Source organism: Rhinatrema bivittatum, chromosome 4 (genome assembly GCF_901001135.1).
Source record: "Rhinatrema bivittatum chromosome 4, aRhiBiv1.1, whole genome shotgun sequence".
NCBI lineage: Eukaryota > Metazoa > Chordata > Amphibia > Gymnophiona > Rhinatrematidae > Rhinatrema > Rhinatrema bivittatum.
In genome coordinates this window covers 264,311,762-264,337,218 of record NC_042618.1, presented here as the reverse complement: position 1 = coordinate 264,337,218, position 25,457 = coordinate 264,311,762, and the positions used below count along the sequence as shown (strand labels likewise).

The window sequence follows — 25,457 nt, the reverse complement described above, 5'->3', positions numbered from 1 at the left end:
AAATGGCGTCCTCCACGGCTTGCCACGCCGCCGATCCTCGAGACTTCGGAGACCTGGGCGAAGAGATGTACGCCTTACCCGATCTTCGGCGCTTCTAGGCTGGAACACAGGCGGTCTCCGGCTGCGGGGGGAAAGGGCCGGTACCTTTCACCACCGCGATTGGAGGAACTGCACCCGCTACCTCATCCTCGCCGGGACCGAGGGCCTCGGAGCCACACCCGAGTCTCCCCCGGGCGGCTGTGTCCCTGCCGCGGTTCGGCCGGACCGAGGACTTTCCCACCGGGGGGCCACGGTAAGCGCCCCGGGAAGCTCAACTGGGGGGAGTGACAGAAACGTCCCCTGAGGAGCGCAGGGCTCGATAGTAGTTTGTAAAGAAGAAAAGTAGAATCTAGAATGAGAAAAAAGAGAAAATTAAAGTAGTCTTGGAAAGCACGCTGAACCAGCGTGTAGGCACTCCAAACTGCTTTGGAGACGGAAATTACTGAATCGCTGCGCTTCCTGTGGGGCTATATACCCCGTGCTGACGTCAGATCCGTCTCCAACTGCTAGCTCGCGGATACTATCCCATTGGTTCTGAGTCCATCTGGCTACACGCCAGGAAATTGTGGATATATGCATTACTGACAGGCCGATACAGTAAGGAGCGGTAGGAAGAGGTGCGTTACAGCCGGGCACACCCGCGTTTGCCGCACGCACAGTTCGGATCACCTACCGCTCGATACTGTATTTAAATAGCTTGCAAATGCAAGCCGTGTCCAAGAAGCATCCGTGAAGCGTTAGGCCCACGCAATCCATTTTACTGTATAGAGCGCTATACAGCGCCTATACAGTATCCTGGGTGCGTTGGTACCTGTCATTTCAAATGTCATTTCAAATGACTTTTGAAATGACAGGTACCAGGGGGGATTGCGAGTCCTCTCCCCCCCCCCCCCCCAAAAGCAAGGCAGCGCGAAAATTAAAACAAAAGTGAATAAAGTGTAATAAGAGTAATAAATGTAAACTTACTGCATGTGAATTTTCTTTGAACAGTCCTCGCTCTCTCTCCTCCTCCCGGGCGGGCGAAAGCGTACGGGCGAAATCGGCGGGCGAAAGCGTACGGGCGAAAGTGAATGAATGCACGCCCGTACGCGGCGGGTGTGCATTTATCCAGCGGAGGGAGCCGGCAGCGAAAGCGGCTTCCAGCAGGCCCCGCCGCCGGTGAATGAATGCGCGCCTGTGCGTGCAATTTGGGAGCTCAAGGCGTGACGTCACGATGTTTGACATCATGGCGTGTGACGTTGGCGTTCGCTAATGCACTGCCTTGCTCGCACAAATTGCACACACAGGCGTGCATTCATTCACCTTCGCCGGCGGGGGCAGGGGAGCCAAAGCGGCTTCCAGCAGCTCCCGCCGGCGAAGGTGAATGAATGCAATTTGGGCGCTCAAGGCAGTGCATTAGCGAACACCGACGTCACACGCCGTGACGCCAAACATCGTGACGTCACGCCTTGAGCGACTAAATTGCACGCACAGGCGCGCATTCATTCACCTTCGCCGGCGGGGGCTGCTGGTAGCCGCTTTCGCCGCCGGCTCCCTCCGCTGGATGGATGCATGCACGCCCGCCGGCGAAAGTGAGTGAATGAATGCACGCCCGCCGGCTCCTGCCGCGTACGGGCGTGCATTCATTCACTTTCGCCCGTACGCTTTCGCCCGCCGCTTTCGCCACCAGCTGCCCCCAGGAGGCAGGGGAGCCGCAGTACGCGCCTCGGGAGAAGGGGAGAGAGAGAGAGGACTGTTCAAAGAAAATTCACATGCAGTAAGTTTACTTTTATTATACTTTATTTACTTTTGTTTTAATGACATGTCGATTTTCGCCCTGCGCCTTGCTTCGGGAGGGGGGGGGATTTTGACCGGAGCCTGCCTATTGCTGTCACACCACACTAACGCCAGGGTAAGGGTCCCGGGGGGTGAGGGGGTCGTTTGCCCATGAAATTTCATCTCTCTGACCCGACGCTCCACACTAACGCAGGGGTAAGGGTAGGCGGTAAGTTAGGTTAAATGCGTGGCAAAACTACAGGTTAAAAAGGAGATAATCGGGGCGCACATTGCTGTATGGGAGGGAATAGCTAATCGGAGCATTTACATCTCATATACATGCTGCGGGCGGAAAGGGTTACCGGTTGATTTAAAGAAGCGGTAAGGATGAGTTTAAAGGGGTAGTGAATCACGGGTTGGACTTACGCGGCCAAATTGTGAGTTAGAAGCGGGTTAGAAGCAGGGTAACCGCGGCCGCGCTTTACTGTATCGGCCTGTGAATAAGTTGAATAACTTGGATAACTTGATTAATTTGAACTGGTTGAATTGATTATAGCTGGAGACCGCCAGTGCCCTCAACCAAGAAACGTCGACACCCGGTAGGATGGGTGTCCTAGTTGGCGGAAAGCATGGCTTACCTGTGAATCACTCGTTCTCAGGGATGTCACTAGAGAATTCCATGAATAACGGCAGCTGTAGGTGGATTGCTGAGTCCATCTGTCTACACTAAGGAAAATGAAATTATCAGGGAAGAAATTTCTCCATTTCCTAGCGTGTAGCAGATGGACTCAGGACCAATGGGATGGAGAAGCTATACTCATCTATAGCCCTTGAAGTCTCCAAAGCATTGTATGCCAAATGCACAAGATGCTTCTCACACTTTTCACCTTTAGCTAATAATGAACAGAATTCATTTTGATCTGCTGTTAATTCTACAGTCTGTGGATTCCTGTCTCTTTTCCAAAAATGATGTAAAACATTGGACCATGTAGGTCTGGTAGGTTAGTATGCAGGACTACAGCACAGTATTCTGATAGTGCTTTCTACCAAAATGATCCAAGGTCTGACACTGTAGGCCAAGGGGCATGGAGGCAATTTCTTATATTTCTTGGGATGTTTTAATGTTGATTTGACCATCACATACTGGTGTGGAACGTGGAACTAAGTTGAATCCCTTAGTCATCTGAAATGGCCTTCGTACCAACCAGAAGAATAGTATATGGCATTTCCCACCTTCTCATATACACCTCCTAGTAAAAGGGACTGAGAGACATTGTCACCAACTCTTCTGGGGAATCCAGGTAATTAAGGCATTCAAGGCTCTTCCTTACCTTGTAAATGAATAAGAATAGACTTTGCCTTAGTCTGAAAAAAAAAAATTAGAAAATATATCAGATGGAGTCCTGTGGAGAAAAATGGGATTATGGGGAGTTCAGATAAAATTTTCTCTTTGGGAAAATTTAAGGGAACTCATGAATCAGTCTCTTTGTGTTGGAATCTGTGGGAGGGAGCGCTCCCGATTCAGGAGAGATGTGTGCCCATGGACCACGACGCGACTGCAGAAAGGAGCTCCGCGGAAGCGCCGCAGCAGGCAAGACGTGTCCCAGCATGGGAGGAGCAGGCTGACCACCACCCTAACCTCTGCCGAACTTGCACGCACCGGTAGAGACCCAACAATGCAATGCTGGTCTCTGGGGTAGCCCTTCGGCCACTTGATAGCCCTTTTGGACATGCCACTGGGTAGAGGCAGATGCGGCAGGACGGAGAGAGGTCGAGGACAGGCGATGGTACTGGAGCATGGAACAAGATGAGTCCTCGGCCTTAGACTAGGCTGACGGCTTGAAGAAGGCGAGGAAGCTAGGAGACTCAGATGAAATGAAGACACGTGGAGCTTGGGACTCAGATGAGACGAGGACACTTGAAGACTCAGACGAGACAAAGATGTGAGGTGGCTTGGAACTCAGAAGTGACGAGAACGTGAGGTGGCTTGGAACTGAGACGCCAGACGCTCAGATGTAGGTGGAGATCAGAAGTGGATTCTAGAGAGTCAGGCGAGGATTCTGGATACTCCGATGAGGATTTGGAACTGGGGAAGACTCAGACGAGGATAAGGACTCAGGATACTCAGATGAAGACAGAGGCTCCGGATCAGGGAGGAATCCGGGTAGTGCTTGAAGACAGATCCAACCGAAAGAGGGCTCCAGCCACCAAACTCAGACACTGGATAGGAACGGATTTACCCCCAGGAAGGTCGGCTGAAGACTAGGACCAGGGCGAGGCGGAGCTGACCCCGGAGCTTAAGGACTGATGGTACTTCAGGATCAGGACCAGACAAGGACATTAGGAGCAAGATTGGAACATCAGGGTTAGAATGTGGGACATCAGGAAATCTAGGCATCGGGATTTCTATGGCATTTGGACATCAGGGACCTCTAGAGGAGGACCACAGGGACGACTGGAACATGACGGATGAAGACATCCGGAGACACGGAGACGTCGGGACATCCGGAGACACAGAGACGTCGGGAGACACAGAGACGTCGGGACATCTGGAGACACGGAGACATCGGGACATCTGGAGACAAGAGGACGGGATCCGACGAGGGACTAGAACATGGAATGAAGACGACGACGGAGGTTTAAGAACCATGGACGAAGACAAAGAGGACCAACGAAAAACAGAGTGCCTTGAAGAAGTGAAGAAGGATCACGGAGGACTCCTGAAATGAAGAGCTGGAACTGAAGATCCAGGAGAGGCCAGACTCCATGACCAGCTCCTTGCGAAGGCGAAGACTGACTGAAGGCTGAGCCATTTTGTAGGGCTGAAAAGGAAGTGCCTTGATGACATCATGAAGAGGCGCCAGGAGGACTAGCCCTTTAAATCCTGTGGAAAGGCGCGGCCCCGCGCCTAAGGAGGCAGGACCAGGGACAGCAGCCATGCCGAGAAGCTGGGGACAGCTCCAGGCTGCGAGGAAGGAAGACTTGAAGATGGAGACTCCCCGTGCAGGGGAGAAGATGGCGTTGGTGGCCTCCGGGCTGCGAGGAGGAGCTCCGGGACGGCCTCCAGGCCGCAAGAAGAGGAAACTGAGGCGGCTCCTGCCACGGAGGATGGCGCTGTTTGGCGGCGACCTCCAGGCCATGAAGAGGAAGGCTTCAGCGGCGGCCTCCAGGCCAAGGGAAGAAGGAAGCGGCCGCGGCTCTGGGGCTGTGAAGATGAGCATCAAAAGCGGCAGCTCTCTGCTGCAGGAAGATATGACGGCAGGGGCTCTCTCCACCGCGAGAGGTGGCTTCAGTGGCAGCTTCAAGGCCGAGAGAAGAGGCCTGATTGGCGGCGGCTGGCCCGCTGCATGGAGGAAGATAGACAGCAGTCTCCAGGCTGCATGGAGGCCTGGACAGAGGTGGTTCCCGGCCACGGTTAGCAGCGGGACTGATGACGGCCTCCAGGCCGTGGAGGAAATGGCGGTCAGCGGCAGACTATGGGGAAAAGGTGAGAGGCTGCTTGTGGGCTTGTTCCCACAAGCAGAATCGTAACACTTTGTAGATTGAAGATGACTTCCAATGATACGCCAGTCCTAGAGCTGTCTGCCTTATAGTGCCAATGGATGACTGTTTGACAGTAGAGCCAACCAGTGAAGGTCCCGAGAGGCTGCATGACAATGGTTCAGCACATACATTGAACCTAAACATTTGAAGTTCAAGGATGGATCAAAGACATTCAGCTGCATAATGAAGACAGCGTTAAGCAAATCACATGACAGGCTGAAGTTGAATCAATTCACACATGCTGCTCATCATTCTTCATATGCTGACGATAGTCTCTGCTACATGCCTATGAAATCTCCCCACAAAGACAACTGATTTGAAGAGTCAACAGGGCTCAGCAGGACTGACTTTCTTCAGTGTGCCTTGAGATAACCTGAAACCTCGAAACTGGACCTCTGGAGACTATTGCACTGAGCATGCCATGTGGGAGATAAAGCTTCCTTCCATGCTCAACTGCTTTTGTGTGTGAGGGAGGGTTGTGTGTGAAGAAAGGGAAAGCAAAGTATCACGAAAAGGAGATTGGCACTGACAGCTGTTATCTTTTAATGGGCCTCACCACAGTTTTTTCTTGTCTCCGTGCTTAAGCACTCAGAAGCCAAGATGGGAGAATGAGACCTGTCACATTCTTTGGGTCTATCCTGACTCTGGTGCTGGGAGAGTCAATATCTTCTTCAGCATATCCTACCTCCAATAGTGGGCATGGCTTCATAGTCCTTGAGCTTACTCAGTGCCTACAGCAATGGTTTTGGTGGACTCAGGCTTTCTAATTCCTCTAAGTTATCTTGTTGATCTTGATGGCTCTTGGCAACATCTAGAGCACTGGGGTACAACACAATCCTCACCCAGAGACTTGTAGCAGGTCTTATAATGATCACTGATGACCATGTTCTGCCTGTAATCCAGGCAGAATATGAAGCAGCTGACTTTTTTTAATATCATCCTCAGAAAGTTTCAAACAAATGGTCCCAGTAGGAAAAAGATTACATGGCTGGAAAGATGTCAGAGACAGTCTCAAAAAGGTGGCCCTATTGACAGGCGTGGCAAAAATGAAATAAAATATTAATTGGAAAAGAAACACACAAAGGCATACCTCTACCTAAAATTGTAAACTGGATACAAAATTGCTGCTGAAAAATACTGCAAGGAGTGTAAATAGACTTCTAGAAAAAGTGACAATTAGCACCAATGGAAAAAAACTGAAGCATATCAATTGGCCCAGAAGTGTTTTTAAATCTTTGCTCGAAAGCGCTGGCAAACGTGTTCCATACTGGTGCAAGATAATATCATGATCATCTAGCTGTGTGACTAGGTAAACTGCATGTCTTTATAAAACAGGTATTAATCATTTTGTTCTCTTTTCCCACTTTTCTTCCCTAGCATCAGTTGTCAATCTATAGCCAGGCAAAAACATCCTTGAGATAGCTAAATGCATTTTTTTGCATTGCTAAATTCTAAATGTATTTATTTAAGCATTTTTATATACCAGGGCACATTGGGAACATCACCTCGGTTTACAGGTAACAAAACGCAGCTCCAGGCTTTACAATAAATACATAGTGTAACAGCAAACTAAATAACCATGTAATAAAAGCGTGAAATTCACACAGGGGAAGGAGAAGACATGTGGAGCAAGAGGCTTTACAATAAACAAAGGGAGTAACAGCAAACTGATTAACTATGTACGAAAAGCGTGAAATTCACACAGGGGGGGGGCGGGGGAGATAGTATTATTCATTCAGTGGTTTACATTCTCAGAAGCGGGGTGCTATGAAATGGGGGGGGGGGGGGGAGGGAACAGTGGGAGAACCTTGAAAGGAAGGTTAGTTATATTCAGGAGGATACAAAGTGCTCTAGAGGTGGGAATTACAATCCATTGGGATTACAGAAGGGGAGAGCGAGGTATGTATTAAGGGAGAGGGTGGGATTTATCTGCTTGGAGGTTGATCTGCAAGGATTATCAACAAGGATTATCTGATTATCTGCAAGGATTATCAGATTATCAGGTTGATCTGCAAGGAAGTATTATCTGCAAGGAAGGATTATCAGAGTGTTAGGGGGTGTTCTGCAAAATCTTATTGAGATTCTGTGTGTGTGGATGATAGGTACTATTATAAAAAGAAAAAAAAATACAAAAGTTTGTAAAGGACTTACTTCTGCATTGTCTTGTTTTCCAAAATACATATCTGAGGAAATGGCTTTTGCATTGCCAAACTTCTTTTGGGCATCATCAGTACTTGGAGAAGGCTCATATTCATGTTTACGCCGAGCAGTAGGTCTGAAATAACAGGACTGGCATTAACACTAATAAATCAAGAATACAGAGAATTTTATTTTCTGACAGTGCCATGCACATAAAAAAATAAAAATAAAATTCTGCACCAGCTCCTACAGGTCTTGAGTGACTGATAATCTGGGGTATCCTTAGTCTACAGCATCATGTCTAATACTTAATTCAGTGATGCTCAAATGAGACCACAGGGGGCATCAGGAAATGGATTTACTATGCTGGAAATTGGGGTTAACAGTGACAGATAGCTATCCTAGCCTACATAAACTTTCTTGAAATAGACTGCAGGTAATTTAAGAACTTTTCTTGTACAGCATCTGTCAATTATTGTTGTATTTTAAAATGAAATGTCAACTTTGTGAGTTCATTTACCAGGGCCACTGTGAGACCAAGGAATTATTCAGCATATTTAAATACCATGATTTAGGGATGGAGAGGCTGAACCTAAAATAAGTGTCTGCAATAAAAATAATTTTCTCATTCAGTCATGGACTTTGTTATACATTGGAATAATAATTAAGAGCCTATCTTGTTCCCCTATCCATAATATAAAGTGTAGCCTCTCTCTTGTTTCTGAGCTGTCTGATCATACATGGCTGTAAATTCTCAAGAATAGGTTATAGTATTCTCCCTTGGGCTTCCACTGCAATTCACTGGAAGGCTGCAGCTCTGACAAAATGTAGTGGCAAGATACATGACAGTGATAATACAACAGCAACATATAAACAAACCCCCATTCTGTATACTAAATGTGTGAACAATTCAATGGATGCTGTTTAAAGCAGTATCAATTTTGCCCTTTCCTTCCTCAAAGTAATTCAGTTGGTACTTAAAATATCATCAAAATTTGTCTTTTTATAAAGATTTGTGATTCATTCCTGAAGAGAGATTAATCTTAAAAGATTCTAAAAACTCCTTCTAGTCAACCTAACATTTTTTTTTAAATTTTTATTCATCAAGATGTAATCATAAGAAATTGCCATTCTGGGTCAGACCAAGGGTCAATCAAGCCCAGCATCCTGTTTCCAACACTGGCCAAGCCAGGCTACAAGTACCTGCCAAGTACCCAAACACTAAGTAGATCCCATACTACTTATGCCAGTATTAAAAATGGCTATTCTCTAAGACAACTTGATTAATAGCAATTAATGGACTTCTCCTCCATGAACTTATCCAAACCTTTTTTAAACCCAGCTATACTAACTGCACCAACCACATCCTCTGGCAACAAATTGAAGAGCTTAATCATGCATTGAGGGCAAAATAATTTTCTCCGATTAGTTTTAAATGTGCTACTTGCTAACTTCATGGAGTGCCCCCTAGTCCTTCTATTATCTGAAAGAGTAAATAGCCGATTCACATTTACTCATTGTAGACTTCTCATGATTTTAAAGACCTCTATCATATCCCCCCCTCAGCCATCTCTTCTCCAAGCTGAACAGCCCTAACCTCTTTAGCCTTTCCATACAGGGCAGCTGTTCCTTCCCCTTTATCATTTTGGTCACCCTTCTCTGTACCTTCCCCATCGTAACTATATCTATTGGCTCACCTTTATCCACGTTTATTAATCCCTTCAAAAAAATGAAGCAGATTTGAGAGGGAAGACTTGCCTTGGGTAAACACTGCATCCATCATAAAATCATCTTTCTACAAAATCCATTTACTCAAGAATCTCAAACCATTACTCTTTCAAAACGATTTTTGCTTTGTGCACAGTCCCTAATTTTAACTAGTCTCGATTATTGCAACTCTCTATATATAGGTTTCCCCGAACACTCGATACAACCACTCCAATTGATCCAAAACTACACAATTCTCATGCAACTACACTGGTTACCCATTGGCTCACCTTATCCACGTTATTAATCCCTTAAAAAAAAAAGAAGCAGATTTGAGAGGCAAGACTTGCCTTGGGTAAACATTGCATCTGTCATAAAATCATCTTTCTACAAATCTATTTACTCAAGAACCTCAAACCATTACTCTTTCAAAACGATTTTCTCTTTGTGCACAGTCCCTAATCTTAACTAGTCTCGATTATTGCAACTCTCTCTATATATAGGCTTCCCCTAACACTCGATACAACCACTCCAATTGATCCAAAACTACACAATTCTCATGCAACTACACTGGTTACCCATTCATCAGCGAATTCAATATAAAATTCTATTGCTAATTCCTGCCTTGTTACACAGTACTACCTCTATATGGTTATGTTCTACTCTCCGAATTTACCAACCCCCCAATCATTTACGTTCTGTCAATAAAAACTACCTCCAAGTTCCCACAGTAAAAACTAATTTTTCGTAACAAAAAAAAAAATTCAGAAAATACATTAATGAAATTTGGTTTGGGAAAAAACAGCAATCATAATAAGTAGAATAGCAAGAATAGATTAAAAATAAGTATTGAAGTGGTGAGTGGAATGTTCTTGATGAATATTGTATCTCTGCATTAATATAGGCAAGGGTGCAAAAAGTATGTTTTACGTACTTTTTTGAATTCTTTGTTATTTGATGTGAGACGAATGTGTTCTGGGGAGTGAGTTGCACAAAATCGGTCCAGCGACAGAAAATGCATGCCTGCAAACCAGATCCAGTCTTGCCGTCTTTATTGTAGGAATTTCAAGAGTACATTTGTCCATTGATCTTAATTGTCGGGAAGGTTGATAAAGTCTTAACATTGAACATAGCCAAACTAATGACGGATTGTATATCAGATTGTGTATGATGGTAAGTACTTTGTAATGTATACGATATGTTAAGGGTAGCCAATGCAGAGTTTGTAAGACGGGTGTAATGTGTTCTTTGCGAGGAATGTTGTATATTATACAGGCAGCTGAATTTTGAATGAGTTGAAGAGGGCGAGTAGTTTAAGTAGGGAGTCCTAGATTCAGTGAGTTACAATAAACAAGACCTGATAAAATTAACGCTTGAACCACTGCATTGAAATCTGAAGGAAATAGAAGAGGTTTTAGTATTCTCAGGATTTGTAATTTGAAGAAGGATTTTTTTACGATTGCAGAAATATTTTTGGTCATTGATAGCTCTGAATTGATTAGCACAGACATAAATAAATCCATGCTGTTTTCCATTAAACTATGCCTTTCTATATGCTCTGTGAATTTGATCTTCAGAATAGTTTCCACTATTTTTCCTGGCACTTAGGTCAGGCTCACTGGTCTATAATTACCTGGATCACCCCTAGAGCCCTTTTTAAATATTGGGGTTACATTGGTCACCTTCCAGTCTTCAGGTACAATGGATGATTTTAATGATAGGTTACAAATTTTAACTAACAGATCTGAAATTTCATTTTTTAGTTCCTTCAGAACCCTGGGGTGTATCTGGTCTAGGTGATTTGCTACTCTTTAGTTTCTCAATCTGGCCTACTACACTTCCAGGTTCACAGTGATTTGGGTTAGTTCATCTGACTCATCACTTTTGAAAACCATCTCTAAAAATGGTATCTCCCCATCATCCTCATTAGTAAAGACAGAGGCAAAGAATTTGTTTAGCCTTTCTGCAATACCCTTATCTTCCCTAAGGGACCCTTTAACCCCTCAGCCATCTAACAGTCCAACTGACTCCCTCACAGGTTTCTTTCTTCGAAAATATTTAAAAAAAATGTTATTATGAGTTTTTGCCTCTATAGCCAACTTCATTTCAAATTCTCTCTTAGTCTGCCTTATCAATGTTTTACACTTGACGACAATGCTTATGCTTTTTCCTGTTTTCTTCAGTTGGATCCTTATTCCAATTTTTGAAGGATTTTTTTTTTGGCTAAAATAGCCTCTTTCACCTCACCTTTTAACCATGCCCATGCCGATAATCGTTTTGCCTTCCTCCCACCTTTCTTAATGCATGGAATACATCTGGACTGCGCTTCTAAGATTGTATTTTTAAACAATGTCCACGCCTGTTGTACACTTTTAACCTTTGCAACTGCACCTTTCAGTTTTTTTCTATTTTCCTCATGTTATCAATGTTTCCCTTTTGAAAATTAAGTTTTAGATCTCTAGATTTACATATTGTCCCGTTTCCAGTCATTAGTTCAAATTTGATCATATTAAGATCACTATTGCCAAGTGGCCCCACCACTGTTACCTCTCTCACCTCCTGCATTCCACTAAGAATTACATCTAAAATAGCTCCCCTTTCTCATTGGTTCCTGAACCAATTGCTCCATGAAGCAGTCGTTTATTCCATCCAGGAATTTTATGTCTCTAGCATGTCTTGATGTAACATTTACCCAATCAGTACTGGGGTAATTGAAATCTCCCATTAATACTACACTGCTAAATTGGTTAGTTTCCCTGATCTCTCTTAGCATTTCATCTTCTGTCTGATCATTTTGGCCAGGTGGACGATAGTATACTCTTATCACTATACTTATCACTATACTCTTACCCAAACACATGGGATTTCTACCCATATAGATTCTACTGAGCCTTTAGTCTCTTGTATGATCTTTATCCTGTTGGACTGTATAGCCTCCCGGATATAAAGTGCTACACCCCCCACCAAGTTGATCCTCCCTATCATTGCGGTATAATTTGAACCCTAATATAGCACTGTCCCATTAGTTATCCTTCTTCCACCAGGCCTCTGACATGCCAATTATGTCTTAACTCATTATTCACTGCTGTACATTCTAACTCTCCATCTTACTACTTAGACTTCTGGCAATGGCATACAGACATTTCAAAGTGCGCTTTTTGTTTGTATTAACAACCTTCTTTTCAGTTGATATGGATAATTTGGAATTCTTTAGCTCAGGCGATTCATTATTTATAGGCACATGGCTACTTTTGCTTTTATTGGAACCTCTCTGTTGGGATGCCGTAACTCTCCTGTTTCATTAGTATCCTTCAAAGATACAAAATCTGCAGATTAGTGAATGAATAAAAACATAGTAAAATTGAAATACAGATCCATCTTTGTCTTAACAAACACCAAATACTACCATAGTAGTATGACAAGACAAAGACATTACAACCCATACCTACCTCATTCACACCAAACATTCAGTAAGCCTATTCCTATACATCAATTACCTATATTTTTTTGGGGTAATATTAAACAAGGTTTAATAATCCCTCAAAATCCTTAAAGGCTTTTGGGATAGTTTGGTATCCAGTTGTAATAAAAGCTTCCAGTCCAGCATTTGAAGAAACTATAGTTGAATCAGAGGGGGTTTCTCATCTATCCAACGTTTCAATATACATAAGTCTTGCAACTAAAAGAGCAATCTGTAATGGTAAATGGAGTTTTCTTTGAGGAGAGGGTTGTTACTCGCAGTTTGCCTCTGGGATCTGTCCTTGGACCAATTCTTTTCAACATTTTTGAGAGCGACATAATGGAAGAAAACATGAGGAGGGATCTAGCAAAGCTCAAGGAACAGTTTAAGGTAGGGGTATGCAAACAGGGATGTGCGCTCCCCCTGGGGAGGCCATGAATGAGCTTCAAGGGTGCCGCCAGCAGCAGTGACTGACAAAAGAAAGGACAGGACAAAAAATGCCCGCCTCCACTGTCTGGTGCCTAGTGCAGTGGCGTATCATGGGGGAAGGTGCTGATGGTGGACAGAGATGCCCATGTGGCCACCAGTTGACCTCATCCCACCAACAGGTGAGCTGAGAAGTATGCCCTTCCCGTAGTCTGTGCAGGCCACGCCACATTATACAACTTGCGAGAATATTTCTCATAAGGAATGATGAATATCAGCATGGAGGAAATGCTAGCCTCACAATCTTTTAATTCTGTGAGGCCTGCACAGAGGAGGTAGCACGAACGGGCTTCCAGTGCCAGAAGGAGTTAGAGAGGCTCTGAGGCTGCCAGCAAACACAGAGGTATGTGTGAGGTGCCTGCCTGGGGTCCATTTGAGAGAGTGAATGACTGCCTGCCTGGGATCTGTCTTGGCAGGACCAAAACTTGGAATTTGCTCCCTCCGAAATCCGGCTTGAGACAAATTACACACTTTAAAAAAACTATTGAAGACATGGTTGTTTGAAAACAGGCTTTTATCCAACCAGGCTAATCCCGGTTTAGATACTCTCCCTTTCTGCTAATTCTACCCAGGTAATTAGTCCATCATACTATTTTATTCTATCTCTTGTTTTATTAATTGAGTTTTATGGTTTATATTGTAATTTGGAATCTGTGTATTGCTGTTTTGTTTCTTATATCTTTTATTCTGGGGCAATGCTTTTTTATTTCATTTATTTTATGTCTTTTTTATTTATTTTACTCTCTTTTAGAATATTGCTGCATGAATTTTTTATGAATGTTTGTCTATTTTAGGATAATTTAATGTTTTATTGTATTGTAAACCGACATGATGCTAACACAAATGTTCGGTATATAAAAGGCCTAAATAATAATACGAATAAATACGAATGAATGGGAGCCTGCTTGGGGTCTCAGTGTATGTTTGAGCCAGTGAGAGAGCGCGCCTGTGAGTGTATGACGGAATCTGGGGGAGTAAGAGCTTGTGTGTGCGTGGTGGTGGGGTGGGAAGGAGCGAGAGGATCTGAGAACCTTTGTAAGAGTTTGTGGTGTATATGAGAGCATATATGTATGTATGTGACTGTGTGTGAGAAAGAATGAACATGTGTGTGAGAGAGACAGGAGACAGTTTGTGTGCCCCCACCAAACAATCTCACCATGACTGGAAATCAAGAGTTTCTAAGTATGGACAAGGACTTTATTTATCCTTAGTTTTATTATTTGGTGTTATTTGATTGTGTCTGCTTTCTGAAATATTTTATTGGTGATTGGGAAATTTTTAAAAAATGTATATGACTGTACTCAATAGATGTTATTCTATTTATCATTAGTTTTGAAATAGTTATTCTTTTATTGGTATGGTTTTACTATTATAATTGATCCTTTACATTTCTTGATTTTATTGTTTGCTTTATGAAGATTGGTGGTTCTCTTTTTCCATTGTTACATAGTCTGGCTTCTTGGGATATCCATTTCAATTTTTGTCTATATATAATTTGTGATGCTTTATTCTGTATTGGTGAGTGTATGTCTTTGTTCTGTGTGTGTGAATTTTGAGTTTCTGGCTGGCAGTGTGATTGCCTGTTATTTGGCAAATGGCTCAACAACTGATTGGTTGGTGAGAGACTGATACCAGACCATGAATCTAGAATACCATTTTTTGTGTGTTGTGTGTATATCTATCCATATCTACAATGTAACCCTACTTTGGTGGGTGGTGTGGGGGGCCCAACAAGTTTTATGGATGGAGGGGGTGGGGGGGGGGGGGCTGTGGCTCAAAACATTTGCTCACCCCTGACCTAAGGTCTGGCAGCTAAGATTTAATGCTAAAAAATGCAGTACAACACAAAAATCCAAGGGTAAGGTACAGTACTGGAGATGAAATTCTTCTAAGCAGAAAGGAAGAGCAGGATCTGGGGGTAATTGTATCTGATGATCTTAAGGTGGCCAAACAGGTGGATAAAGCGATAGTAAAAGTCAGAAAGATGCTTGACTGCACTGGGAAAGGAATGGTCTGAAGAAAAAGGGATATAATATTACCCCTGTATAGGTCCCTGGTGAGACCTCATTTAGAATATTGCGTACAATTCTGGAGACCGCACCTTCAAAATGATATAAACAGGATGGAGTTGGTCCAGAGAGTGGCTATTAAAATGGTCAGTGGTCTTCATTCTAAAGCATATAGACAAAGACATGTATACCCTAGAGGAAAGATGAGATAGGGGAGATAAGATAGATACATTCAAATATCTCAAAGGTTTCCATGCAAGGGGGTGAGCCTTTTTCAATGCAAAGGAGGCTCTAAGATGAGGAGTAATGAGATGAGGTTGAAAGGGGGAAGGAATATTCTTAGGAAATATTTCTTTACACAAAGGGTGGCGGATGTGCGAAACAGACTTCCAGGGAAGTGGTGAAGACAAAAAAAAGTATCTGAATTCTAGAAAGCATAGGATAAATACAGGGGGAATTCTCTAAGGAAGTGATGAGAATTATAATGCTAAATTAATTGGATATATGGGCAGACTGGATGGGCCATATGGTCTTTTTCTGCCGTCATGTTTCCATATTTCTATAATCTGATTATAACCTTTTGATACTTCATCAATCCCATCTAAGGAGCCAATAATAAACATTCTGTCGTAAAAGGAAATCTAATGTTCACAACCTGTTCTATAGTTGCAACTACACACAAATAATCTAACATATAACACAAAAAGGAGTGAATAAGCCTTTACACATCTCGTAACCTCATTTAAAAAAAAAAAATTATATCATAATAGTCTATGTAAAATCTTAAATTTCATTTCAAGAAATTTGGAAGCAAAGGTTATGATATTGAAGTTTTTAAACAATTTTTCCATCTCTGGCACCAAAATTGTTGGCCCATGTCTATAGACCATTTCAGTGCTAAGGCCTGCAGTGCTCTATCATTAGGTTTTTCCAATCTTAATTTTTATCAACAAGCATGGGCAGATTGGCCTATCAAGCATGACTCGGTGGGCCAGGCCAGTACATCATGTGGTTAATGTTGGTCGCGGCAGCCCCATGCCTGTGTAGCTGCTGCAACCAACACAGTGTCCTCGGCTGTGCTTTTTGCATAACGCTTTCCATCAGGGATGTAGTTAGCCTCATCAGTGCAATGCTAAGGAAAAGACTGCAATGTGGCTGTGTCGGTGGAGGCCGGCAAGGCACAAACAAGTGGTGGTTACTGTTGGCCAGAGGCCTGAGGAAGAGGTCTATAGTTGGGTCAGTGGGGTTGCGTGGTCCAAGGAGATGGTGGTGTCGGCTGGGCCATGTGTAACAAGGAGGTGGAGCTGCAGCTGTGTCAACGAGGGGAAGGTCCAAGGAAACAAACCAGAACCGATCCAATACTGCAAGTAGCGACCAACAGATGAGAAGGACCAGTGAACACCAGGAAATCTTTATTCTGCACAAACCATCATAAAAAGGCCGACTCAGGTCGAGTTTCTTCAGGGGCTATTCAAACCACAGTTGATGCCGGTGGTTGCCTGCATGCAGTTCATATATCTTCCTTGAACACAGCTTCCTTGAGTATACTGCAATCATATTATGCCATCGTACAATACCTCTCACGACTTAGACGTCAGGGATTAAAACCTGCAGGAAAGCTGCTTGCTGACCGGAAATGTGCTGGCAAGCGGCTTTCCTACAAGTTTTAATTCCTGGCATCTAAGTCGTGAGAGGTATTGTATGATGGCATAATATGATTGCAGTTTAAGGAAGATATATGAATTGCTGCATGCAGCAAACCACTGGCATCAACTGGGTTTGAATAGCCCCTGAAGCAGCTCATGTTGAGCGAAACTCGACCTGAGTCGGGCTTTTATGATGGTTGTGCAGAATAAAGTTTTCCTGGTGTTCACCGGTCCTTCCGTCTGTGGTCGCTGTGTCCAGCGAGGCCAGACAGCCCAAGGTGGAAGAAGAGGCTGAAGCTGTGTCGGACTGTGCCTACGCAGCTTGAAGAGGAATCAGCTGCTGTACCGGATGGGCCCACACAGAGACCTTATGTCTGCTACCCTGTGGACAGAAGAAAGAAGGCTTGCTCCTGCAGCCACCCTGAACACACTGGAGGAAAGAGAGCAATTGTGCTTGTGTGAGAGAGAGACAAAGCATATGTGCGAGACAGCATAAGTATACGTGTGTGTGAATGACAGGCAAAGAGCATGAGTGTGCATGTATTTTGTGTGTGTGAGAAAGCATACATGTGTATGTATGTGACAGACAGCATAAGTATGTATGAGTGCGTAAGACGCAGCATGAGTGTGCATGTTTGTGTGAGCATGAGGATGTGAGAGAGCGCACTCGTGTACGTGTGTGAGAGCGCATTTACGTGTGTGGGAGCACCGGTGTGTGTGTGTGTGTGTGAGAAGAGACGCTGAATGAGTCCAAGGAAGAGGCTGCTGTTGCCTATATGTTTGAGATGGAGAGAAAGCATGTTTGTGTGTGTCAGCAAGCGAGTATGTGAATGTTGCGAGTGTATGTGAATGAGAAAGAAGAAAGTTTGTGTGCTCCCTTTCCCATTAATCCATGACAATCTCAGGGTGACTGGTAATCAAAGGTTCTCAGGTATGGAGAGCAAGAGATTTTTTTTTAAATATGTATTTATCTTCTGCTGTTTAAATGTTTAATTGGTGCTTGGGAAATTTTTTTTTAAATATTTTTATAGGAGTTTTAAATTTTTGGATATTTTTTGCCAGCTGTTTTGAAATATTTATTCTCTCTCTGAGTATGCTTTTATGATGATGATATTTTATGTGGAATTATGATGGGTGTGGGGTTGCGGAGTTACAGGGGGTGGGAGAAGGAAAGGACATAAGGGCCCATGCCCCCCCAACCTTCACCGCGGAGGCAGGAAACATAGCCGCCTCAGGTTGTTCTCTCCCCCTTCGGGAGGCCCCCGCTGCTGCCTCACCGCTGGCTCCACGCTGCAAGCTTCTCTTCCCTCTGCTGTGGGTCTCCCTAGTTTCTTGAGCCAGGAGGGAGAGGAGGAGAACAAAAAAAAAGTCGAGGCTTACAGCCTCCCCTCCCTATAGTAAGGAATGCCACCACCAGTAGCAACAGGTACCCTGCTCACCGGGTCTTTGTTAACCTGGGATTTTGCCTGCCTCCCCCTAATAACCAATCAGGCTGACACAATACTGTGCACTGACTGCAGGACTCGGCTCAACATGTGATTTGGACGCGCGTCCAAAACGCACATCCAGTACAGCACGTAGCTAACAGCATTCATAAATGTAAATTCATCTTGATAAGGCTATTAGCTGCCCCGGAGCAGGTGTTAATTTTTGAGAAGTCCCAAAAATGTACAAAAAAGCAGAAAATGTAGAGATTACTTACCTGATAATCTTGTTTTCCTTAGTGTATGCAGATGGACTCAAAACAAGTGGGTATAGTGTGCTCGTGCTAGCAGTTGGAGACGGATCTGACGTCAGCACGGGTACATATACCCCCACAGGAAGTGCAGCAACTCAGTAATCTTCCTTGCAAAAGCTTTTATGGATATATGTGTGACTGACCGATCAATTAAATGAACAGGATTACCCTGACTGATTGATAGAAGCTGGAGATCGCCAGTGTTGTCAACCGGAAGGCGTCGACAACCCGGTAGGGTGGATGCCCTATATAAGAAGCATGGCTTACCGTGACTTGGTGAATCCCCATGTATGGCCGGCAGCCGGGCGGGATGCTGAGTCCATCTGCATACACTAAGGAAAAGGAGATTATCAGGTAAGTAATCTCAACATTTCCTAGCGTGTAGCAGATGGACTCAAAACAAGTGGGATGTACAAAAGCTACTCCCGGACTGGGCGGGAGGCTGCCCGAGGTCCATTCAGGATAGCCCTCGCGAAATGCTGTGTCCTCCCTGGCCTGGACATCCAGAACGGTAGAATCTGGAGAAGGTATGGAGGGAGGACCACGTCGCTGCTTTACATATCTCTGCAGGCGACAGCATCCTAGTTTCTGCCCAATGAGGTCGATTGCGCTCTGGTAGAGTGAGCCTTGACCTGTAGAGGTGGTGGTTTTCCTGCCTCTACGTAGGCCGCCTTGATAACTTCTTTGATCCAGCGGGCGATGGTTGGCCGTGAGGCCGCTTCCCCTTGCTTCTTCCCGCTGTGAAGGACGAAACAGGTGGTCTGTCTTTCGTACTGCTTCTGACATTTCCAAGTATCTGGACAGCAACCTGCCAATGTCGAGATGGCGCAGTATTCGACCTTCTTTCCGACTTCTTCAAACCTTCCGTGGTTGGCAAGGATATGGTTTGGTTGAGGTGAAATTGTGGAGACCACTTTGGGTAAGAAGGAAGGAACCGTGAGAAGATGGATAGCCTCCGGAGTGATTCTGAGAACGGATCACGGCAGGACAGTGCTTGCAGCTCTGAGATGCGGCGTGCTGAACACACAGCCAGCAAGAACACCATCTTCAAGGTCAACAAACGGAGAGACAGGCCTCGAAGAGGCCTGAAGGCGGATCCTGCTAGAAATTCCAACCTAGGTTGAGGTTCCACAGGGGGTACTGGCAACTTCAGTGGCGGACGAATGTGTTTTGACTCCTTTCAGGAAACGTGAAACGTCTGGATGTGTGGCGATGCTGTTGCCGTCCCTCGGGGACCGTAGCAGGACAGCGCTGCCACTTGAACTTTGATGGAACTGAGGGACAGACCCTTCTGAAGTCCAACTTGCAGGAAATCCAAAATGATAGGGATCTTAACAGCATGTGGATTGGTGCCGTGAGTTTCGCACCAGGCTTCAAAAACTCTCCAGATCCTTATATATGTGAGTGATGTGGAGAACTTGCGTGCTCGGAGAAGTGTATCTAATACCGGTTCCGAATATCCCCTTTTCTTCAGTCTAGCCCTCTCAATGGCCAGACCGTAAGAGAGAATTGAGCTGGATCCTCGTGTAGGATGGGACCTTGCCTCAGCAGGTCCCTGTGTGGAGGCAGGGGTATAGGAGTCCCCGCCAGTAATCTTCTCATGTCGGCGTACCAGGGTCTTCTTGGCAATCCGGGGCACTAGAAAAACTAGGCCTCTGTGCCGCTGAATCTTGTGTAGAATGGCGCCCAGCAGGGGCCATGGAGGAAAGGCATATAGCAGGATCCCCTGAGGCCATGGCTGTACCAAGGCATCTATCCTCTGGGATAGCGGATCCCGCCTGCGGCTGAAATATCTGGGTACTTGAGCGTTGGACCTGTCTGCTAAGAGGTCCATGCCCGGCGTCCCCCACCGATCCATAATCATCTGGAAAGCTGTGGGCGACAGCTGCCATTCCCCTGGATTTAGGCTTTCTCTGCTGAGGAAGTCTGCCATGGTGTTTGTCCTTCCCGGCGATGTGAACGGCGGAGATGTCTGGAGATTTGCTTCTGCCCAAGTCATCAGGGGGCTATTTCTAGGGATTACCTGCTGACTTCTGGTTCCGTCCTGTCGGTTGATGTATGCCACCGTGGTGGCGTTGTCTGACATCACTCTGACCGCTTCTGTTGCGAAGTCTGTGGGCAAAATCGCAGGCACGCTAGCCTGACTGCCCGTGCCTCTAGTCAGTTGATGTTCCACCTTGACTCTTCTCTGTTCTACCGCCCTTGGCGGTGAGTTCTTCGCAGTGCTCCCCCATCGTTCAGGCTGGCATCTGTAATGAGCAGGGTCCAGGTTGGGGAGGACATTCTTGACCCCCAGCTCATGTGGCCGGGCTGTAACCACCACCGTATCTGATTCCGCACTTTGGCCGGTAGAGGTAGGTGTGTGGTGTAGTTCTGTAATCGTGGGCTCCACCGAGATAGGAGGGCGTGTTGTAATGGTCTCATATGAGCCCGCGCCCATGGTATCACCTCCAGAGTGGATGCCATAAGGCCGAGGACCTGTAGGTAATCCCAAGCTGTGGGCCGGGTAGCGCTCAGCAGGGCCTGCAGACGGTTCCGGAGCTTTGATCTTCTCTTGGAGGTCAGGCTGACCTTGTCTTCCTGGGTGTCGAATCGGACCCCTAGGTATTCCAGCGATTGAGAAGGCTGTAGGGAACTCTTGTTCAAGTTTACTACCCATCCTAGGCTTTCCAGAAGAGCTATAACTCTGTTGGTTGCCTGGTGGCTCTCCTCCAGTGACTTTGCCCTGATCAGCCAATCGTCCAGGTAGGGATGGACGAGGATTCCTTCCTTCCTGAGTGCCGCCGCCGCCACTATTACCTTGGTAAAGATCCGCGGCGCGGTGGCTAACCCGAAGGGTAAAGCTCGGAACTGGAAGTGCTGATTCAGGACCTTGAAGCGTAAGTAGCGCTGGTGATCCCGATGGATTGGGATATGCAAGTAGGCTTCCGACAGATCTAGGGAGGTGAGAAACTCCCCTGGCTGTACCGCATTCTTGACAGACTGCAGCGTTTCCATGCGAAAGCTGGGGAACCGTAGGTGTCGGTTGACTGACTTGAGGTCCAGGACGGGCCTGAAAGTGCCCTCCTTCTTGGGTAGTATGAAATAAATGGAATAATGCCCAGAATCTATCTCCCCTGCAGGCACTGGGATTATGGCTTTTAGGGCCAGGAGCCTCTGCAAGGTGACTTCTAATGCCGTCGTCTTGAGAGGTGAACAAGGAGATTCCACAAACTTGGCCGGCGGAAGCCGAAGAAAATCCAGGTAATACCCTTCTCAGATGATGGCGAGGACCCACTGGTCCGAAGTGATCTCGACCCACCTGTGGTAGAAGAGGGTTAGCCTGCCCCCTATGGCCGCTACCCCCGATGGGTCGGTTGATTGTCATTGTGGATTGCGGCCGGGACCAGAACCCGAGCCGGTTCTCTTCTTGCTGTGCTTAGCCCAAAAAGGGCTGGTTCCTGGCCTGAGAACGAGGTGCTTGGTAGCGAGCCCTGTAAGGGTTGAAGCGCTGAGAGTTTCTACCTCTGGGTGGTCTAGAAAAAGAACGCTGGCTCCTCCTCGACCTGTCTTCTGGTAGACGAGGTAATGGAGAGGCACCCCATTTCTTAGCCAATTTTTCGAGATCGTTGCCGAACAGTAGGGATCCCTTAAAGGGCATTCTTGTAAGGCGCGTCTTGGAGGAAGAGTCGGCCACCGAATTACGTAGCCAGAGCTGTCTCCTGGCTGCCACTGACGACGACACTCCCTTGGTTGCCGTACGGACGAGGTCGGAGGCTGCGTCAGTGAGGAATGCAAGAGCTGATTCCATGTCTTCTCCCGGGGTGTTGTTTCTAGCTTGCGATAAACAAGAACGCGTTACCACGGTTGCAGCAGGTCGCGATTCGTAGGGACATGGCTGCTACCTCAAAGGCTTGTTTCAGAATGGCGTCCATGCGCCGGTCATGTTGCATCCTTGAGGGCAAGCCCCCCCCCCCCCTCAACCGGAATGGTGGTGCGCTTCACAATCACATTAACTATGGCGTCTACCTTGGGGCACGCAGCAGCTCCTTGGACGCCGGGTCCAGAGGGTACATGCCTGACAAGGCCGACCCCCTTTAAATGTGGCCTCCGGCGCAGTCCATTCCAGATCGATTAGCTGCCGTGCAGCTTGCAAGAGGGGAAAATGGTGAGCCGTTTGGCGCAGGCCCTCTAACAGGGGGTTCATTTTAGGGTCCCCTGGGGTGTCCTGGCCCGGAATAGCCAGTTCTGATAGGCACTGTGAGACCAGGCCTGGAAGATCCTCTTTCTGAAAGAAACGTCTCATGGTCCGATAGGGTTCTATCTCCGAAGGAAGTTCTCCCTCCTCGGGGGGCTCCTCATCTTCCTCGGAGCAATCCGAATCCCCGTAAGTGGGGCTTCCGGGTGGCGAGTGGCCGTGCCTAGGCCTCGAGGGTCCAGGGGCCGGATCATCCGGGACAGAAAAGGCCATTCGAGGAGCGTGGATCCCCTGAACAATTCCACCCAGGAGAGTGAAGCCGGATCTGGCCTTAGGGGCACCAGGTCTCTCGGGTACCCTAGCTGCTCACCGCGGCCTGCTAAGTCTGGGGTGTTCCCCGAGGAACTGCTGGGCTGGGACCGGTCCTGTCCTGGAACTCCCATGGCCTCCTCACATTGGGCACATAGTGAGTCTGCTTCCTCGCTCTGTGTGGCTCTGAGGTTGCATGCTGAGCAGAGGCTGAGAGCTCTTAGGCCTTGTTCTGGAGGTGCCGGCTCTGCGGGCGTATGGGCTCTCTTATGCTCCATACGCTTTGCAATACATATAGCCTACTAATATGCGCTTATCTTCTGAGAGTGCGCTTATCAACTTGCGCTTAGCTGCCTGCGCCTACCAACGGCGGCTTATGAGCGTGTGCCTATGATGTGCGCCTACCAACGGCGGCTTATGAGCGTGCGCCTATAATGTGCACCTACCAACGGTGGCTTATGAACGGCGTCTTATAAACGTGCGCCTACCAACGGCGTCTTATAAATATGCGCCTATGAGCGTGTGCCTACCAACGGTGTCTTATGAACGGCGTCTTATGAACGTGCGCCTATCAACGGCATCTTATAAACATGCGCCTATGAGCATGCGCCTACCAACGGTGTCTTATGAACGGCGTCTTATGAACGTGCGCCTATAACGTGCGCCTACCAATGGCGTCTTACGAACGGCGTCTTATAAACATGCACCTATGAGCGTGCGCCTAACAACGGCGTCTTATAAACATGTGCCTATGAGCGTGCGCCTAACAACGGCGTCTTATAAACATGTGCCTATGAGCGTGCACCTACCAACAGCGTCTTATGAACGTGCGCCTATGAACGGGCGTCTGATGGATGTGCGGCTATAACTGTGCGCCTATGTGGCGAAGGAGAGTAGGCAGGCAAAATGGCGACCTCCTTGGCGGGCTGCCTCGTAGGCAGGCCCCGCAAATCCACACTTCCTCGGAGACCACAATACAGATGTACGCCTTACCTTGTCTTCGGCGCTTCCCGGCGGCGACCCGGGCGGGTCTCCGGCTGCGGGGGGAGGGGGCAAGTACCTTCACCGCTGCGCTCAAGGAAGTGCACCCGCTGCTCTGGGCTGCGCCCGAACTCGTCTCGCTCGGGGGTCCAAGTCCACGCCGGGACCGAGGCTGCCTCTACGCCGCGCCCGAGCCCTTCTCACTCGGGGGCTAGGTCCCTGCCGCAAGTCGGGCCACCGGACCGATGCACCTACCTCGAGGGACCACGGAGTCAGCTCGGGAAACTCAACTGGGGGAGGGACCGCCTAGTATCACCGCAGGAGTGCGGGGCTCGACTTCAGTAGGTTTCTTCTAGGAATTTAGTCGTTAGAATTTGGAAACAAGCTCAGCGAGCGTGAGGGTAGCTCCAAACTGCTTTGGAGACGGAAATTACTGAATTGCTTGCACTTCCTGCGGGGGTATATGTACCCGTGCTGACGTCAGATCAGTCTCCAACTGCTAGCACGAGCACACTATACCCACTTGTTTGAGTCCATCTGCTACACTCTAGGAAATGTTGAATTTTCATAAGTAGGATTGTTACTGTTTGAGTGTCGGCAGTTAGGGCTGTTTTGGTATGGGAGGTTTACTATATTGTAATTCAGTTTATGCAAAAACTTTCCAAGGGCCAAATCCACACCTAACAATAGGCCTAATACCATATGGATTCCAAATGTCTTTTGCAGGGTTTTATGGTTGGCACCACAGGAGTGCAATTGGAGACAAGCTACAGTCACAGAAAGGGAGGGGGTGAGCCACGAGAAAATGTCTGTATATTGTTAGTGAGGCTTATATCTGAGGTGGCTGGGTTGAGCTCTGAGAGGGGCAGATGGCTATGAAACCAATGAGTTGCCTGGAAAGTAGGGAAGCTGGGAAGAGGTAGGAAAGGGAGGGGGTGCTGCAGGCTGGTGAAGAGCTGGCAGCAAGCAAGAACTGTACATAATGATGCAGGGAGGACTCACTAGAGTGGTAATTTTCAAAAAGATTTACATACTTAAAACTGGGTTTTACACATGTAAAATGCACTTTACTCCTGTAAGTGGGCTTTAAAAATTGCTACGTCATCATTGAACTGTTAATAGATCTTAGATGCATAAGTGTACTGTAAGTGCATCAATGCACTTTTGAAAATTGCTACAATAGTATGTTACATTTACACATGTAACTCCTTTGAGTGCAATTGGAGACAAGTGCAATTGGAGTGCAATTGGAGACAAGCTACAGTCACAGAAAGGGAGGGGGTGAGCCACGAGAAAATGTCTGTATATTGTTAGTGAGGCTTATATCTGAGGTGGCTGGGTTGAGCTCTGAGAGGGGCAGATGGCTATGAAACCAATGAGTTGCCTGGAAAGTAGGGAAGCTGGGAAGAGGTAGGAAAGGGAGGGGGTGCTGCAGGCTGGTGAAGAGCTGGCAGCAAGCAAGAACTGT

The 25,457-nt window shown here is 46.6% G+C and overlaps 1 protein-coding gene across 3 annotated transcripts in view; it reads right to left on the bottom strand.

Moving 5' to 3' along the window:
* The window catches only part of ARFGAP3 (ADP ribosylation factor GTPase activating protein 3), a 752,488-nt gene that overhangs the window by 101,374 nt on the left and 625,657 nt on the right, over nucleotides 1–25,457 (bottom strand). For all 3 annotated transcript variants that reach the window (XM_029600104.1, XM_029600102.1, XM_029600105.1), the window contains one exon: nucleotides 7,489–7,612. In XM_029600104.1, coding sequence (XP_029455964.1) covers nucleotides 7,489–7,612 — 124 coding nt within the window. The remainder of the gene's footprint in view (nucleotides 1–7,488; nucleotides 7,613–25,457) is intronic.